The sequence below is a fragment of the Acomys minous genome, assembly GCF_964271855.1.
Source record: "Acomys minous genome assembly, chromosome: 7".
In the NCBI taxonomy this organism is placed as follows: Eukaryota; Metazoa; Chordata; class Mammalia; order Rodentia; family Muridae; genus Acomys; species Acomys minous.
In genome coordinates this window covers 68,096,198-68,114,935 of record NC_140488.1, presented here as the reverse complement: position 1 = coordinate 68,114,935, position 18,738 = coordinate 68,096,198, and the positions used below count along the sequence as shown (strand labels likewise).

The 18,738-nt window shown below is 40.1% G+C and overlaps 1 protein-coding gene across 1 annotated transcript in view; it reads right to left on the bottom strand.

The window, feature by feature from the left end:
• Positions 1–18,225, bottom strand: part of BRWD3 (bromodomain and WD repeat domain containing 3) — a 100,557-nt gene extending 82,332 nt beyond the window's left edge. Inside the window, exons 1-6 of the mRNA XM_084790969.1 lie at positions 17,960–18,225; positions 17,769–17,827; positions 17,537–17,566; positions 17,073–17,132; positions 7,464–7,614; positions 6,739–6,837 (exon numbers count right to left, since the gene is read on the bottom strand). Of these exons, the coding sequence (XP_084647095.1) occupies positions 6,739–6,837; positions 7,464–7,614; positions 17,073–17,132; positions 17,537–17,566; positions 17,769–17,827; positions 17,960–17,990 (430 nt within the window). The 5' untranslated portion in view covers positions 17,991–18,225. The remainder of the gene's footprint in view (positions 1–6,738; positions 6,838–7,463; positions 7,615–17,072; positions 17,133–17,536; positions 17,567–17,768; positions 17,828–17,959) is intronic.
• Positions 18,226–18,738: the final 513 nt, after the last annotated feature.

Here is an 18,738-nt window from a genome sequence, read left to right as displayed (position 1 = left end):
CTCTTTAAAGTAGGAAGAGAAGGTAACATCTTCAAATTAATTAAATAAAAACACTTATGAAAGAGAACAGAACTCATTTAAAAGAAACCTGATGAACCCCAGTCATTGGGAGCTAGACGGGGGATCACTGCAATTGAAGGCCAGCCTGGTCCCGATAGAAATTTCTAGGTGCAACTGAACTACATAGCAAGACCCTGCCTGAAAAAAAAATATCTATAGGCTCAGTGTGGTGCTACACACTTTAGTTCCAACACTTGAAAGACAAAGGTGTACAGGAATGTTAATTCAGAACTCCTGTTCTGGCAAGAGATCACATCCAAATATGTAGGTCTGTGTGATCCAGCTGATATACAAACACTTCTGTAATCGAGGAGACAGAGGCACACAGAGTTCTAGGCCAGCCTGGTATAGAGCAAATATCAGGGAAGAAAAAAAGGCTTAGTTCCAGGAATGGTGGTACATGCCTTTAATTTTAAAAGAAGGTAAAATTAGTGTGTAGAAGGAAGCACCCATGTTTAAAAGTGATGCCTAATTGAGTGGCAGAAAAGGTAAAGATTCAGAGAAGATTTGACAAACTTAGGAGGAGACATTTTTTTTGCCAGGACAGTGATAGAGAGATGGGTTGCAGAGAGAGAGAGCTCAGGCAAAGATGGAACGAGCCAGAAAATGAGAAGAAACCAGAAGATTAAAGTAGAATGCTGGGTTACTTTAAAGCCAAGCAGAGCAATTCTGGGCCAAGAGAGAAGCCAGATTAAATAAGTCAGCTGGGAGAAGAGTTTGAGCCTTAATAGCTGAGTTGAACCATCCGGCCCAGAGCTCAGAAAGAAAAAGTAGGGTGAGCTTATTAAGCAGTAAGTCTCAGAGGTTGAAAACATTTAAGCCTAGGTTAGATTGCATGGAGGCTAGAAGCTTCCAGGATTAGGGCTAGGATACCAAACAGAGACAGTAATCCTCCAAGGCAACAACTGAAATAGGCAAATAAAAGATACTTTTTCAAAAAGCCAGATTGATTTTTGTTTAGTTCAAGGTCAAGAATATGATAGGGTAATAAAGACAAGACAAACTTGGTCTAGATAATGACCAGCCAGCCTATATAATGACTAGGCCAGCCAGATCTACACTGTGAGACTTTGGATGGGGGATCGATCCACAGAAAAAGGTGAATTCTGTGTGCTTCTATTCAAACAGCATTCTAAATAAAGCAAAGATATAATCACAGAAGAAAGGATTAGTCATTTTCTGGGGTTGTGAGACAAGTATTGACAAATGCTAGAAACAGTGTAGCCTTCATTATTCTAGAAGTTACACTAATGTACACATTAGTCAAAACTCAGTATACTGGACAGTTTAAAAGGGAGAATTTTATTCTGCATCACTATGCCTTAGCAAGTTGTACTTTAAAAATAGCTAGGCCTTGTACCAAAGTCCTCTGATCCCAGCTACATAGGAGGCTGAAGCAGGAAGAGACAGCAAACTAAAGCCCAGCAAAACTGTCTCAAAATCAAAATATTAAAAAGATAGCTTCAGACATAGTCATTGATAGAGAGCTAACCCAATATATAAGAGGCCCTATCTTCATCCTCATATCAGAAAATAAACAGAATATAGATGATTTATTGATAGATAAACAGATTCTGAAACTTACTATAGCTATACCTTAATCCCAGCACTAAGGAGGCAGAAGGCAGGCAGATCTCTGTGAATCCCAGGTCAGCTAGGGGTAAAGACAGTTTCACTACAGTCAGGGCTAGGTAGGGTACTGACACACACCTTTAATCCCGGCACTTGGGAGGCAGAGGCAGACAGGTCTCTTGAGTTCTAGGCCAGCCTGGTCTATAAAGTGAGTCCAGGCCAGCCAGGGCTGTTAGACAAATCCTGCTGGGGTTGGGGGTAGGAAGCAATACCGCTAATTATCTACTTTTTCAGCTCAGAAAGTGTATTTGAAGTATGATCATATCTGACCATGAATATGATACAGTTATAGAAACAAGACATGAAGAAAAGCAAACTATCTTTGGACAATTATTTAACTTCTCTGGATTCTGTTAGGGTTTCTATGCTGCACACAGGGGAATTATAACCTAGCTTCCCAGATTGTTCCCTAGCAAGGTTTAAAATCGTTCCTTCCTTCCTTCCTTCCTTCCTTCCTTCCTTCCTTCCTTCTTTCTTTTTGGTCAGTCTCACTATATAGCCCTGGCTAATCTGGAACTCAGGAGATCCTTCTGGCCTTGACTTTAAGACACTGGCCTTGACTCTGCCCTGGGAGCACTAAGATTAAGGGCTAGTACCGCCACACCACCGGGCCTGTTTCTTTTCTTTAATCTATCCTCCAAGGTCTAATTACAAAATAAATAACCACCATTAGGTAAAGCAAAATATACGTTACATATACTGACTAGATTTACAGTTTTCAATTTTTCCTTGTGTTGTTTAGACAAAACTGGTTCCCAGAGTCACTAGATTAATGGTCACATTTTTCTCTGGTTCTCAGATTGGGTTTTATGTAAGAATGGTTATCTGTAAGGCATTAATTTCAAACTATGCTGAGATGGGTGTGGTGAGACAAGCCTGGAATCTCAACACTTCAGAAGTAAAGGGAGAAAGATGGAAGGGACATAGTGATCTCAAGGCCAGCCTTGGTTACACAGCCAATTTGAGGCCAGCCTGTCCCAAGAAACCAAAAATTAGCCAGGCATGGTGGCATACGCCTTCAATCCCAGCACTCAAGAGGCAGAGGCAGGTGGGTTGCTGTGAGTTCAAGGCCAGCCTGGTCTACACAGCAAGTCCAGGACAGGCAAAATAACATTGAGAAACCCCTGTCTCGAAAAACCAAAGGAAAAAAGAAAAGAAACCAAAAATTGAACTGAATTAATGAAAGAGCTACAGAGCAATCTTCTGCACAATGAGAAAATTTTCTGAATTTAAAAATGTTTTGAGATATGATCTGTCTCTGTAGACTTGGAACTTGATATATAAACCAGGGTGGCCTTGAACTCCAGGAGATCCTCCTGTCTCTGCCTCCTGAGAGCTGAAAATCTTTGTGTTATTTCATTTTCTCAAAGGGCCTAGACAGGCCTCACACTTGCTAAGAAACCAAAGATGACCTAGAACTCCTGCTCCTGCTCCTCCTCCTCCTGGAACTTTCTGAATCTGGGGGGGGGGTGCAGATGCTTGGATTAGAGGGATTAATTATCATACCTGTTTTTGCAATCATAAATTTAAAAGATCTGACAGTCTTCTTTACTTCCTTAGTCGAATCCGACTTTTTATCATGCTCTGAATTCTAAGTCTCTTAATCTTAGCTCACTTAGATAAATCTCTTAAATTTAATTCTCTTAACCTTGACTAGTATGTTCTATGTGGAAAATGACTGAATTGTGTCTAAGCTCCTCTCCAAACACACGGCAGATCTTGACATTTTAAAAGGAATACTAGCAATTCTATAATTACTAAGCAATTATAAAAACAGCAAAGTACCTAGCAGAAGTTCATGGGACTATACTCAGGAATAACAGGAGATGCATAGCATGGTGTACCACATTTATAATCTCAACACTCAAGCTGGGGAAGGACCACAGTGAGTTTAAGGCTAACCTGGGCCACAAAGGGAGAGTATTTCTCAAAAATTGAAGCAACATAGCAAAGCAAAATCAGTGTCGGATCTGTGGCTTGGAGGAAGAACACTTACCTATTGTATATGAAGCACTACAATCCATCAATATCACAAAAAGAAGGAAAAAATGTGAGCCTATTGTGACACACACCAGTAATTCCAGCACTAGGAAAGCTAAAGAAAGAAGATGGTAAACTGAGGGCTGGCCTGGGCTAGACAGTAAGATCTTGTCTCAAAAAAAAAAGGAAATACAAACCTAGACTTGATGGTACCTGATGATAATCAAGCACCTGAGAAGCAGAGGCAGGTGGATTTTGTGAGTTGAAACCAACCAGGTCTACATAGGGGGTTTCAGACCACCTATCAAAGCTATATAGTAAGAATCTATCATTTAAAAAAAAGACTTTTTAACAAGAGGATACCAGCAAGAGTAAGGGAGGACAAATGGAGTTAGAACAGTAGAGGAGGGGAAAGAATTTGAAAGTATAATAATACCATGCACGTAGGAAAATGACAAAATTTAACTCATTACGTGGCTAAACTTCTTTTTGGATCTTCAAGACAGAATTCTATGTAGCCCTGGCTGTCTGGGAACATGTTATGTAGACCAGGCTGGCCTCAAATTTACAGAGCTTCGTCTGCCTCTGCCTCCTGAGTGCTGAGATTAAAGGTGTGTGACACCACCACTGGCTAAACTTCTAACTTAAAAAGTCAAAGCCTGGCATGGTGTCACACACCTTCGATCCCAGCACTCTGAAGGTAGAGGCAGGCATTTCTCTGTGTGCTACATATATGCCTTTGAATATAAATAAATTCATGAGGAAAAAACTTTCCTCAATTTGATTCAATAAAATATGAATAAAAAATTCTGGTACATATGAACTATCTCTGACAAACTGGAAACTATAATATTAGCAACACAAATCCAATAAGACCTTACGAAGCATCATCTAGGTGATGAAAATGTACTATTAGCAATGCACTCCTAAGTATCCAATTCATCTATGTTTAATCAATGATACTGTCTAACTATTTTCTTATTTTTATTTTTTGATTTTTTTAAACAGGGTTCCTCTGTGTAACCTTGGCTAGCCTGGACTCACTTTGTAGATGAGGCTGGACTAGAATTCACAGTGAATCACTTTGCCTCTGCTTCCCTGAGTGCTGGGAATAAAGGAGTGAGCCACCCTGCCTGGTCTATCTAATTATCTTTTAAAATAATCTCTACCCTCAATTTGTTTAACCTCTGGGGGTTAGTAAGTTCTTTTATTCCTTTTTGAAAAAGTATTCATCAACCAGGCATAGTAGCATATGTCTGTAATTCCAGCATTTGGGAGGTAGAAACAAACGATTATCATGAAGTCATCCTGGACATAAGACCTTGGCTTATATCATAGGAGAGGGGAGTAAAAGGAAAATGGAGGGAGGGAGGAATGGGAGGATACAAGGGATGGGAAAACCATTGAGATGTAATATGAATAAATTAATAAAATAAAATTAAATTTTAAAAAAGACCTTGGCTAAAAAAGCCAACAAGCCAACAAGCTGGGCGAGGTAGTGCATGCCTTTATTCGCAGCACGTGGAAGGAAGAGGCAGGCCGATCTCTAGGAGGCCAGCCAGGGATACACAAAGAGACCTCGCCGCAAACTACTTATTTTTAAAAAGCCAACATGAAAAAGTGTTCTTATCTTCTGATTCAAAGTTCCAATTTTAGGGCACCATGTGTAGTAAGCACTAGGAATGACAGAAAGCAGAATGACATTCTATAACTCTGGTGTTCTAAGTACTTTGTAAAAGCTAGATCTAATCAAAATGGTTTTACACTTAGATTTACTATCTTGGTAGCTACTGGTAACTAGTAATTCTGCAAAAATGGTTTGGCCAGAAATGTCCCAAGAATAACTGGGGACATGTAAAATTTCAGTAAAGTAGATCTAGGTATCGTGACATTTTGTCTTAAAAAATAGATTCAGGTATAGTGGTTCATGGCTGTAGTACCAGGCTCAAGAGACAAGAGAGGAGACTGCCTGGCTACACAGTGACTTCCGATAAACTACAGGAAACAGCAAGGCAGTGTCACAAAACAACAAAAAATAAATAGAAAGATGACTGATATAAAATACATAGCATCATTATAAACTTGGCAAAGAAATATAAACAGAACATCCATTTGTTTCCTTCTGAAAGCTGTCTTTAAACAGTTCCCTATAAAATTTTGTGGAAATGCAATGCAGGGACATGGAAATAGAAAACCATATGGCTTCAACTCCTTGTGCTATATGCTCAAAAATGTTCTGAGGCAGCATTTGTGACGGGGAAACAGAAGTGATCAGTTCAAGATCATCCCCTGCTACAGTGAATTGGAGGCCAGCCTAAACTCTATGAGATCCTGTAAACTTTCTACTAAGAAAGAAATGAAGTAGACAAAATAGGTCATGAGGATTAAATTTGCTTTAAGTACAAAATGACTTTAAAAATATAGCCCCGAGGCCCATGAGGTGGCTTGGTATGCAAATACCTGCTGACCTGAGTTTGATCACTGATAAACAGACGGTAGAGGAAAATCCAAAGTCTGCAAGTTGTATTCTGACCTCCACACTTGAGCAGTTGCATACACACACACACACACACACACACACACACACACACACACACACACACGGTTGCAAGTGCATGAGCGCGCGCGCCCTCTCCCTACAGACTAAATAAATAAAATGTAATTTTAAAAATATATGGTACCATTAAGAAAGTTTGTGAGGCTAAAGAAATAACTCAGTGGTTAAGGGTGCTTGCTTTTCCAGAGGACCCAAGTTCATTTCCCAGCACCTACATTGGGTGGCTCCCAACTGCTTGTAGCTCCTCCTGAGCAGGATCCAATACTCTCTTAGGGCCTGCTAAGGCCCCTGCGGGGATACAGTATACCCATATGCACACACGTGTGTGCACATGCACACATACATGCACACACACATACATACATAAAAGTCAATCTTCACAAAATTAATTCTAAGAATGTAAACAGCGAGTTTATATTTCAAATTCAATCACAGTGCCTACATTTGGCCATCAAACAAGTCCAGGAATGAATCAAGAATATGCTTATAACTTGCATGGTATTACTTACCCACATTTGGAGGTTTCACATAATTTACAGGTAGTTCTGGAGGTCTGCCTCTGTGTAGAGCTGCAAAAGCAGACCCATTCCATAGTGTACTCTTACAGTCTATATAAAAAGACCAAAGGTTAGTCAAAGAAAAACACAACAGTTTTCAAGTACTTGACACAAAAGGACTTGATTTTACATCTTTAGAAATTCACTTGTAGCCTGGTAGTGGTGATGCCCACCTTTAATCCCAGCACTCACGAGGCAGAATCAGGTGGAGCTTTGTGAGTTCGAGGCTAGCCTGATCTACAAAGTGAGTCCAGGACAGTCAAGGCTACACAGAGAAACCCTGTCTCAAAAAACAAACCAAAAAAAAAAAGAAAAAAGAAAAAAGAAAAGAAAAGAAAGAAAGAAAAAGAAATTCACTTGTAAATCAGGCACACACCTTTAGTCCCAGCACTTAGGGAGGCAGAGGCAGGTTGATCTCTGCGTTTGAAGCCAGTATGGTCTACAAAATGAATCTAGGACTCTCAGGGCTGTAACACTCTTTCTTGAAAAAACAAAAAAAATTTAAAAAAAAGAAAAGAAGAAAAAAAACCACTTCTACCCAAAGAAAACTATTAAAATCAGCAAGTTAAAAAACCAAAAGAAATTAGTATTTTTCAAAGTATGTAAATATTCATTGGAAACTACAGTGCTCTCTGAGTCTTCCTCTGTAACATGGTTAAATATCTGAAAAATCTTACCTTTGGCATCTCGTAACAGAGACTGCCGACCAACACCTAGTAATGTCTGTACCCCAGGAACGCTCTGAGGGATCTCCTTGTCTAATAAAGGACCAATCCTCTCACAGATTTTAAGGAGGTAGTCTGGAGGAATGTGTGCATTGGCTGCCACCTAAAAGGCATAAATAGAACACAGTGAAAAAGAGACTTAAGTTTAAAGGCACTGACTTATTCCATCAAAGAGCAACATATTTTAAAATATGAAATCATAAAAATTAAAATTGCCAGGTGATGGTGGCACATGCCTTTAATCTTAGCACTAGAGAGGCAGAGACAGGTGGATCTCTGTGAGTTCAAGGCCAGTCTGGACTACAAAACGAGTTCCATGACAGACAGGGCTACACAGAGAGATTTAAAAAATCAAAACATGGGGGTAGGGAATTAAAATTTACATATTTAATTAATACTTGAACTAATTATCAGAAACAGACTAACAGGGCTGAAAAGATGCTCAGCACATACTATACTTTTAGATGGCCCAAGTTTATGTCTCACATCAGGTAGCTTACAAAGGCCTGTAAAACCAGAAAACCTAATACCTCTGTCCTTCAGGCATGTACTTAGACAGACATACAGACAGACAGACACACACACACACACACACAGAGAGAGAGAGAGAGAGAGAGAGAGAGAGAGAGAGAGAGAGAGAGAGAGAGAGAGGAGAGAAGACAAGAGTTAAAAATAATATATCTCAAAAAAAGAAACAGACATAAACATGGCATATTTAAATGCCGTCATAATATTCAGAAGCCTCTATTCCACAGGACTTTATTAAATAATTATAATTTAATTTTATATGAGATGTGGTATAAAACAGAAAACATGATCATGGTAATAAATAAATAAATAAACAAACAAACAAACAAACAAATAAACCCTAAGTGATAAGTAAGCCTCTGGCTCCATTTACTCAGTCCTGACTATTAATGGTTGGGAAAGAGTATAGCAGAGCCACACAGATCTCTGTTTGAGTCCAGGACAGCTAAAGAGACATAGTGAGATCCTGTCTCAAAGAAAAGTGAAGAATCTGAAGCACTAGAGCTCAGGCAGGTAGCACATGCCTAAAATCTCAGGACTTGGGAGGCTGAAGCAAGTGAATTACCAGAAAAGATGCTCAGCACATACTATATTTTTAGATGGCCCAAGTTTACGTCTCACATCAGGTAGCTTACAAAGGCCTGTAAAACCAGAAATCCTAATACCTCTGTCCTTCAGGCATGTACATAGACAAGTTTAAAACCAGCAGAAGCACATATTACTGAGTTGCAGGCTAGCCTGAGCTACAGGCCAGCCTGAACTACACAGCAAGACTTTTTCTCAAGATGTAGACTCTATACCGAACAAGAGTTACTTATACCAACTAGCTACTCAGCAGTCCCCTTAGTACTAATAGTACACGTGTGTACACTAAAGCAGAATTGTTTTCCCCATACAAAGTCAGTTTCTTGAAAAAGGATAATCCCACCCATGTTCTTATACAAATCCTGAAGCCCCACTTTCTGGGAAAGTAGTCTGTTTTTTTATTTAATGTTATTTCTTTCTCTTTTATTCTTTTCTCTTTCGTTCTGTTTTGGTTTTTCAAGACAAGGGTTCTCTGTAGAGCTTGGCCATTTGGGAAATCACTATGTCAACCAGGCTGTCCTGGAACTCAGAGATCTGTCTTCTCTGCTTCCTGTATGGTGGGATTAAAGGTGGGCACCACTACTGCCCCGATAAAAATTTAATTTCTATATACAAGGAAACAGAGAGAAGAATCGGCCAATAAAAACAGAAACTGTGTCCCGCTTATTAAACTGAGCTAATGCTCAAATCCTTGATGTATTTAATAAATTCCTAATTATTAAAACAGTGAAAGAGGAAGCCGGTGTATTAAATTCCTTGGCTAAAGAGTATCCATATTCTCATTTTGACAAAGGTCCTAAAATCCAATGGTGGCTCAAATACCAATTTCTCTATGTGCTACAACAAAGTATGTATCAGTAGGTAGGTAGGTAAACTAGATATTATACACCCTCATAAAGGGCACATATCAATATTCCAGAACAAGCCAGGGGCTGGAGAAATGGCTATGTTGGAGAGATGCTCAGCAGTTCAAAGTACTGCCAGAGGACCTGGGTTCAATTCCCCACACCCACCCGGCAGCTCACAATCATCTGTAACTCCAGTTCCAAAGGACTTAACACCCTCTTCTGGCCTTCTCATGTACCATGTACTGTACTGACAAGCATGCAGAGAAAACACACATACACATAAAATAAAAAACTCAAAAAGAACAAGCATGCATGGTAGCTTATATGTGTAGGCCCAGCACACAGGAACCAGAAGCATGAGGGTTACCATAAATTCAAGGCCATCTTGAGCTACATGTAGAGCCAGACCCTGTCTCAATATAACAACAGAAGTCAAGACTAGCAATATAATACAAAGGGATATTTTTGTAAATCATGCTTAATATTCATTATGAGAGGATAGAGGTATGATTTGTTTCTTGTCCTATTCCTAGCACTTAGAAAAGTGCCCAGCATGAATTATGGTGAGATAAATACTGAATAAATCAGCCAATGAATAAATGGGCAAAGATATTTGTAAAGTTTAATGAAAATCAATATTATAAGTACTCCTAGAAGATTTCATATTCTCACAGTGATTTTTGTTTGATTAGTATACCAAAATTAAAGAATTAAAATATATCTTTTTAAAATTCTAGGAAGATAAGCAAATCTATTAATATTTAGAAGTTTTTGTCTGCCAATTAATTGTTTCCTTATTTGGTTGAGACAAGGTCTCACTATATAGTTCAGATTGCCTTCAAACTCATGGCAATGCCCTTGCCTCAGCCTCCAGAATGCTGAGACAACAGGTATGTACTATCACACCCAGTATTTCTGGCCAATTGTTTTTGTAAGCTATTGCCAAAATTCATTGTACTCTAGGTAGAGTCAAGGCAATGGTCATTTGCTTAGAAATAACAGTAATCATGTTTCAGGTTTGTATTTAGAAAGTTTAAGCCGGGCGTGGTGGCACACACCTTTAATCCCAGCACTTGGGAGGCAGAGGCAGGTGGATCGCTGTGAGTTCGAGGCCAGCCTGGTCTACAAAGTGAGTCTACTGCAGCCAAGGCTAACATAGAGAGACCCTGTCTCGAAAAAGAAAAGAAAAGAAAAGAAAGTTTAGCTTTAAGATTGGGTCAAAGGTCAAGGAAATACTTTGTATTTTTATTCATATCTTCAGTTTTTTTAAAAGCAAATATAATATAAAGAGCTATAGTTCATTAAAATATGCAAGCAATGTTAGGTGATTCAATCTAAAAAATATTTTTATCTATAAGAACTGATATCTTAAAGTTCGAGTACATAATAATTACCATTCGATCCACTTATTTAATAAGTATGCATCATGCAAATATATACAGTATCAAAGGAAAAAAGCTCATGGCACTGTCTATTTACATACATACAAACTATGCGAATCCCCACTCCCAACAACAAACTGAGCTCCTTATAGAAAGTAAATGTTATATGGGAGAATCTGCATAGAGTAGTTAGTTGATGTCTGTCTTGGCAAATATTTTTTTGGCCCTTGACCAACTCAGCAGTTTTTGTACTTGCAATAAAACCTCAAATAACTAACTACCCTAGAGGTGCAATATACCCTATATCACACAATCTCCTTCCCCAACCCACCCCCCTCAAAAAGATTCCACTGCCAATGGCAGTTGCCGTGGAGACAACAAACTAGTAAATAGAAATAAATCAAAACTCTAAGTTTCAGGGGTTATATGGAGACCTAAAGAAGCAAAACTAGCTGGGTGGCGGGCGGCTCATAACTTTAATCCCAATACTTGGGAGGAAGAGGCAGGTGGATCTCTGAGTTTGAAGCCACCAAATCCCAGGACAGTCAAGGCTACACAGAGAAATCCTCTCACAAAAGACAATCAAAAAGAAGCAAAAATAAAGTTATCTATTTTCCCCCAGAGTAAAGAGCTATGGCTAATGAAAAAGTATTCTGTAACCTTTTAGATTTACTTAAAAGCCAAGATTAAATCATAAAGTCACATCTTAAATGTTTTGGCAACTTTGTAGAAACAAAAATGATGTTCACATAATTATTCAAAAACTGTGAGTGGATACAAAGGGGGGGGGCAGTTGTGCAGAAACAGGAAGAGTAGTAGGTCTTTCTCTAGTCAGAAAGAACACTTTTTTCTTTCTTTTCCTTTTATCTTCATTTTTTTTTCCCAGATAGGGTTTCTGTTTAACAGCCCTGGCTGTCCTGGAGCCTGCTTCTTAGATTAGATCTGCTGGCCTCCTTGGTGCTGGGATTAAAGGTGCGCCACCATGTCTGGAGAGTCAGCAGTCTTCAGCAGGGTGGTCAACTAGGAGTACAGACTCCCTAAAACTCTCCTTTGTGATTAGTAGCCTTTCTTTCTTTTTCTGCTGGTTTAAAGATTGCCTCAGGAAACAGATCCTCTTAGGTTCAAGAATCTCACAGTTTACACCACTTCAAGAAGTGCTAATGAAGGTGGCTGGGTGTGGTGGAGCCATCTGTAATTCCAGCTGGAAGCAGAGGCAGGCAGATCCTGGTGATTTCCGGCCAGGCCAGTGTGGTCTCCAGAGCCAGTTCCAGCACAGTCAGGGCTACAATGAAACACTGCCTAAAAACAACAAAGAAAAAGGAGGGGGAGGGCAAGGAAGATAGCTTAAAAGCCTAGGTAAATATCTAGAAAGTAGAGGATACTAGAAGCTGCTCAGTGGAGAAGGACAATAGGACAATGAAGGGAGTAAACTAAGCATTAGCTAACAGATTAAATAAACTCACTCATTCCCTCTCTCCCTCTCTCCCTTCTCTCTCTCTCTCTCTCTCTCTCTCTCTCTCTCTCTCTCTCTCTCTCTCTCTCTCTCTCTCTCTCTCTCTGTGTGTGTGTGTGTACAAATGTACATGAAACTTTTAATTGCTATTTGTTACCAAAAAGATTCCTAAGCAATCAGCAAACAATTGTAAAACAGAAGCACACAAATTATACTGGTCATAGGAAACACATGACAAAGACAATTTGACCCAGGTTGGGAAGATGGCTCAGAGGGTAATGTGCTTGCAATGCAATCATGAGGACCTCAGCTGGGGTCATCAGCACCCATGTAAATACCTGTGCAAGGCAACATAGACTTGTAATCCTAGCCTTGAGGAGATAGACACAGGAGGAATCTGGGCTTTGCTGACCAGCTAGTGTTGCTGAATTAAAACAGTAGATTCAGTGAGAGATATTGTCTCCAAAAATAAGGGGTACGCAGTGGATATTATCAATATATTTTGCTTACATGCATGAAACGATCAAAAGAAATACAAGATATTCTATTAAAAATCATAAGGAATGCTAAGAGTGGGAGAAATAGTCTTTCCCAGGGAAGAGTACACCAACTGATTATCCAAAAACAAATGGTCAGTCCTAAATTATACATACAATTAACATACAGACTGAGCATGTTATATTTAAGGATATATGTATATCCGGATACATATATTCATGTAACAACAATTAATGAAAAATGACATCATGAAATTGAAAAAAGAACAAGAATGAGCATATGGCAGGGTTTAGAGGGGGAAAAGGGAAGGGGGAATGATGTAGTTATATTATTAATTAAAATTTTTTAATTACTCTGGTGCTTATTAAAAGGCTTATTTTAAGTACAAAGCAACTGAGGAAGATAACCCCTGTCAACCTCTGGCCTCCACATGTACACAAAACACACCTAATTCATATACTCACATGCACAGTCACACGCTTCTCCAGAAAAATTTTAATCACTGAATGCATGTTGCCTACAGCCAAACTTAGGTAAATGCTAAACTTTGCTTCAGTGAGCAACAATGGATAAGTTCCTCTAGTAAGTCAGCAATGGCAACCATAGCTTCCAGAGACTGCCTGCTCTGCCTTACTATCAGTTAATGTTAGAACAGTGCACTGCATTGCCTTTGAGGCACATGGTTTGGGTTTCACATGCTTCATTCTATTCTTCCTAACTATGATTGTGTGTCACAGAGCAGTTTTTAAATCACGAGTGTTTAAATTACTTCCATACTTATACAGTCAACAACTATGCTACCAGGACTCAAAAAATTAGTCTGCTATGTCAGTAGCCCATTTAAGCTATTGTTAGCAATTAGGCAAAAGCTGGGCAAGGTGAAAAAAAAAGAATATAGGTATGTGTGGAATGCTAATATATTGTTTTAAAGCAGTTGTTATGAATCAAATGACAATATGAAAACACTCTTAATAGGGCTAGGCTGTGGCTCAGTCATAATGCTTGCTTTCTATGCATGATGTGCATGGTTCAATCCTCAATACTTCCAAAAAAGGTTTTTTCTTTCTTTTTATTTTTTTTTTCTTTTTCAGTTTTTAAAGACAGGGTTTCTCTGGGTAGCCTTGGCTGTAGACTAGGCCTCGGATTACAGGTGTGTGCCACTGCGGCCACCTGCCTAAAAAAGTTTTAGAAGTCTGAATATATTGTACAAAGATGAAAACTCTTAGAATGATAACAATTCTCTTCATTTTAAAAACAATAATGATCATATAATCTCTTGTGATCATATTAACTTTGACAACTTTATTTTAATATTGCCTAGTATATTTTGTATATTAAACAAGGGTAATATAACCTATACTATTCCAATTAGTACATTCAATACCGTGGATTAAAAATACCAACAAAGAACACAGAAAAAGAACAAGAAAAGGACGTAATATAAAAACGTAATGTGAAAAAGCAAGGGTACATGGATATATATTCAAGCAATAAAAAATGTCCTACATATAAAAGGCTTTGGAATGTAATTTATGAATAAACTACTCAGTTCTCCCCTTTCCTCTCCCTCTCCCCCATCCCTGTGCGTGCGTGCGTGCGTGTGTGTGTGTGTGTGTGTGTGTGTGTGTGTGTGTGTATGTGTGTGCCCGCGCATGTGTGCATATGAAAATGTAGACTGGCACATGCCTGCCTGGAAACCTGGTGAAGAAGTAATGTGAGTTTGAATCTACCAGAGTATCACAAGTTCTACACAGAAAATCACAAATTCAATGCCAGCCCTAGCTAAATTATAAAACTTTGTATAACAATACCAACCCAATAAATAAATAAGTGCCAGTGAGATGGATCAAACCTATAACCAAAGCCAGCATTTCTAAGGTTGAAGCACGAGGTTGCTTTGAACTTGAAGCAAACTTGGACTACATAATGAGCTCTAGGTTAGCCTACCCAATAGTATGTAGCCCTGTCTCAAACATGCTAACAAAACAAATATGTGAAAGAATAAAATCAAGTCCATATAAGTAGATAGGAATATCAACAATGATTTTAAAAGTAACTGTTAAGGGTTAAGTAAGCCTTACTACTAATAAAAAGTCTATTTAAATCAACTCAAGACTATATTATATATTAAAACCATTTTAAATGATTTTAAAACTATAAAAGCTCACACTGTCACTAGATGTTGTTAGCATTATATATAGAAGTGCAGACTTCTAGAGAGTGACCTTCACTATATGGCAAAGCTACGAAACTGAGCTACTTTGACCTTATTCCTAAATCCACTCCAGAGAATAAAGTCCAGGGGACTCTTGAAGAAGGCAATACCAAAAGACCATCTAATTATGCAAAAACATTAGCAAAAAGGTGGAAGAACTAAAGGTAATTCATAGTATCTAAAATACAACTAAGTGTTTTTCTTGCCATTACAATGAAACCCATTCAAATAACACAAGGCACACAAATGTACTGTCGGGAAACTATAAAGCAGAAAATGGACACTGATTATAATTGCATAAAAAGTTGCCTTTAGAGATTAAGAAAAGGACTAGTAAACTGGCTTTTAAATTGTGTGGTGAGATATCAGGTTAGTTTTAAAAATAGAGCTTTCCTTTTGCTATTTCCTCAAAAATGATCTACGTGCACTCACACATACATAAACTGGAAATGGTTTTTAAAATTGCTCATATTCACAGAAGTAAAACTTTTTTCCAACATGTATCAGTACTTACGTACTAAAAACATATATTAATGAATACTTTGGTTTTTGTCTTCTGAAGTACAAGTAGAACTTATATATAATAACAACAACAAAAAATTCTGACTGAAAATTAAAAGTAGTAACAGATATTCAAAAATAATTTGTAATTATAACCATTAACAGTACTAGTGGTAGCATTCATCCCTATTATAATTATACTATTTTTGGATCTGCAAAACATTAGGGAAAAAGTCATAGTTTCTTTAATAATTAACATGGCTCCATTCTTGTAATATAATACACAAAATTATCAAAATGAATACCACAACATTTAAATGTTTTCTTTCAAGCAATTTTAAAATAATTTTCTTTTTGTTTATTTTACTGCCCTTAACTTGTTTCTCCACTTTATGGGACTTTCCTCATTTGGATCTTATTTGGAAGAAAGATAGCTAAATTTCATTTTATTATCACTCCTTTTATTATGATAGAATTCTATATCTGTGACTAGCAGAAGAATCCTTTTAAAACTATAATGGATTACCTTTTTGCCTCAGTGTAGAACAGAAGGTGCACTTACATTAGGAATTATATTTGCAGGAGAAAGGAGAGTCAATCCAAGACCTTTGGTCCTTAACTAAAGTATACTCTTTTTTAAATGCCCATTGTTGTCTTCTAATCCTGAAATCCTGTTCACCTATTCCTAAAAGGTCATACTCCACAGTTTTTATTAAGTAAAAATGTATTTGTACAAATGTACTTTGCTGATGAATTAATGTGCTATTTTCTAAGATTGTAAATAATATACAACAATATTTTTATTCAGTAGTCGATTATCTAAAGACAGCAAATCTTGGGATTCACTCAGTAGTCCTTAGTATTTTTATTTGTATCATTTTCCTCAGTTACAAGTCAGCTTCCCTTCTGAGTTCTTTCTCCTCTCCCCTTTAAAAAAAAAAAGAAAGAAAGAAAAAGGGGGAGAGAGAGAGAGAGAAGGGGAGGGGAGGAGAGGGAGAGAGGAGGAGGAGAGAGAGAAGAGAGAGAGAGAGAGAGAGAGAGAGAGAGAGAGAGAGAGAGAGAGAGAGAGAGAGAGAGAGAGAAAGAAAAAAAAAAAAAACACCCAAGCCTGGCCTCAGTTCCCGTATTTCAAGCCAGGACCAACCAGAAACCAGTTTTCTTCCACTAATCCGGAACTCCGGGCTGTTACCAACGCTGTCATTGGCCAGCGTCAGTCCTTGGTACGTGCCCCAAGATAACCCCCTGGTTTCTGTCCCTTCTCCCCCTACAATGGGCCTTCTCCGATGTTTGTAACACAGTCATAATCCACAACACAGCACCTCTGATAACCAACTCACATTCTTCAAAGTTTTGGGGTGAAAATAAGCAAGGCTGGAAGAGGGCAAGGTACCCTTTCCCACACGCTGGGAGGGGGAAGGGGCAGTCGTTCGAACGCCAAACAGCAGGCTCCCAGAGACGGGAGGGCTGAAGGGTCAGGGGCGGGTTGGGGGCACAAGGTGGGGAGGGAGTGGAGAAAGAGTTGGGCTAAGTTTAAATGAAAAGTTTACTAACCAGATCCTCGAAGCTTCTTCGGTGTTCTTTCCCCTCCCAGTCTAAGCGGCGCGGAATCAGCTGGGGGCCGGAGGAAAAGAAAAGGGGGGGGGGGTGTGAAGGAAAAGCCTCTGCTCCCCATCAGTAGCACCCAGCCTGGAGCTCAGTCCTAGACCCTTTAGCGTTTTCATTTCTCCAATCCCAACAGCTATAGCCACCTTGCCGGGGGCTGGGGGTGGGGGGCAGGCCAAAGGGAAGGAAATCCTGAAACAACACCTCCCGCAGAAATAAAAGGCAACGAGTTAAGACCCCTGCGTTGTCCGCCCCTTCTTAGGAAAGAACCCGGCTCACCCCCAAGTGACAACAGCCTGGAGTGTCCAGCTTGAAGGCTCCCTCCGGGCCCCTGCCCTCGGCCCCTGCCCTACCTTACCCTTTCTCTAGTGTCTCCCCAGCCCTCCCCACCGCTTCCCAGAGGGGGTCCATACCTGATGCTCCTCGAGCTCTTGCACTAGCACCTGAGGAAGAGGGAAACACGGATGTGAGGAGCAGACTGGGGCGCCAACCCGTTCCTCCCTCCCCACTTCCAACACAGCCACTGACTGTAGGACTAATCGAGGCCGGCCTTTCCCTCACCTTCCACTGCACTGCTCACCCGGTGCCTCAATTTCCCCATTGAGACCATTCCCCAACACTCCCAGATATCGTTTTCCCTCTCACCTGAGCGGATTTGTTACAGGGTCCGGACTGCAAGAACCTAGCGATCAGGTAATACAGCTCTAAAGAAGGGGTGGGGGTGGGGGGAGACGTAGAAAAAGAGGCAAGGAAGAGAGATATGAGCTTTTTAAAAAAAATTCTGACAGCCGTCGCGCAAAGCCCCCATCCCTCTAGCCCCCAGCTCAGCTACCCACCGGCTTCAATCTGGGTAGGTGCCGCCGCCATCCTTTTCCCAAGGGGGTTTGGGGGCTTCGCTCCGGAGGGCTGGCGGGGGCGGGTGGGGGCGCTGCCTCTATTGTGGTGAAGCCCCCATGCTTGGGAGTCCCGCCGCTTCCGCCGCACTCCTCGTCCCAGTTTCGGTCTCTCTCGGATTCATCGCATCACGTTTCGACCCATAGATATTCTAGCCCAAGAGCCCAGGAGGCGGAGGAGGAAGGAGAGAGCAAGAGAAGGAGAGGGAGGAGCCGAAGTCGCGGAGGGGTGGGCGGGGGGAAAGGGGGTGGAGCCATGGAAGGGGGAAAGGGGAGGGAGCTGCTTGCAGAGCTCCAGGCTCGCCGCCAGAGGCACTAAGTCGGCAGCCTAGCTTCAGCCGCCTAAGCCTGACGGAGGTTGCCTAGCTACTGGCCTGGCAAGAAGGAAGAGGTGCTAAATGCTGGCAGACGCTCTGGCAACCTTTGTAAAACTCTGTGGTGGAGTTGGCGACCAGGAGCTCCAGAGTTGCTAACCCTTCCTGTAAGGGCGCTCGGACCCTTTCTAGCACGAGGGATCCTTTCTCCTGGCATGATCACGAGAAACTTGCTGGGACTGACTTAACTTAGCTTACCTTACGTCGCCAAAAGGGTTTGGTTTGTTTGTTCTTTCCCTACCGCAAGAAAAAGTCGCTAGCCACTAAAAGGTTTTGTTTCCAAAGGACGAACAGTGTACCAAATGAAAATGCTGTATTTACCTGATGACCCCTTGATTCTGGTAGATA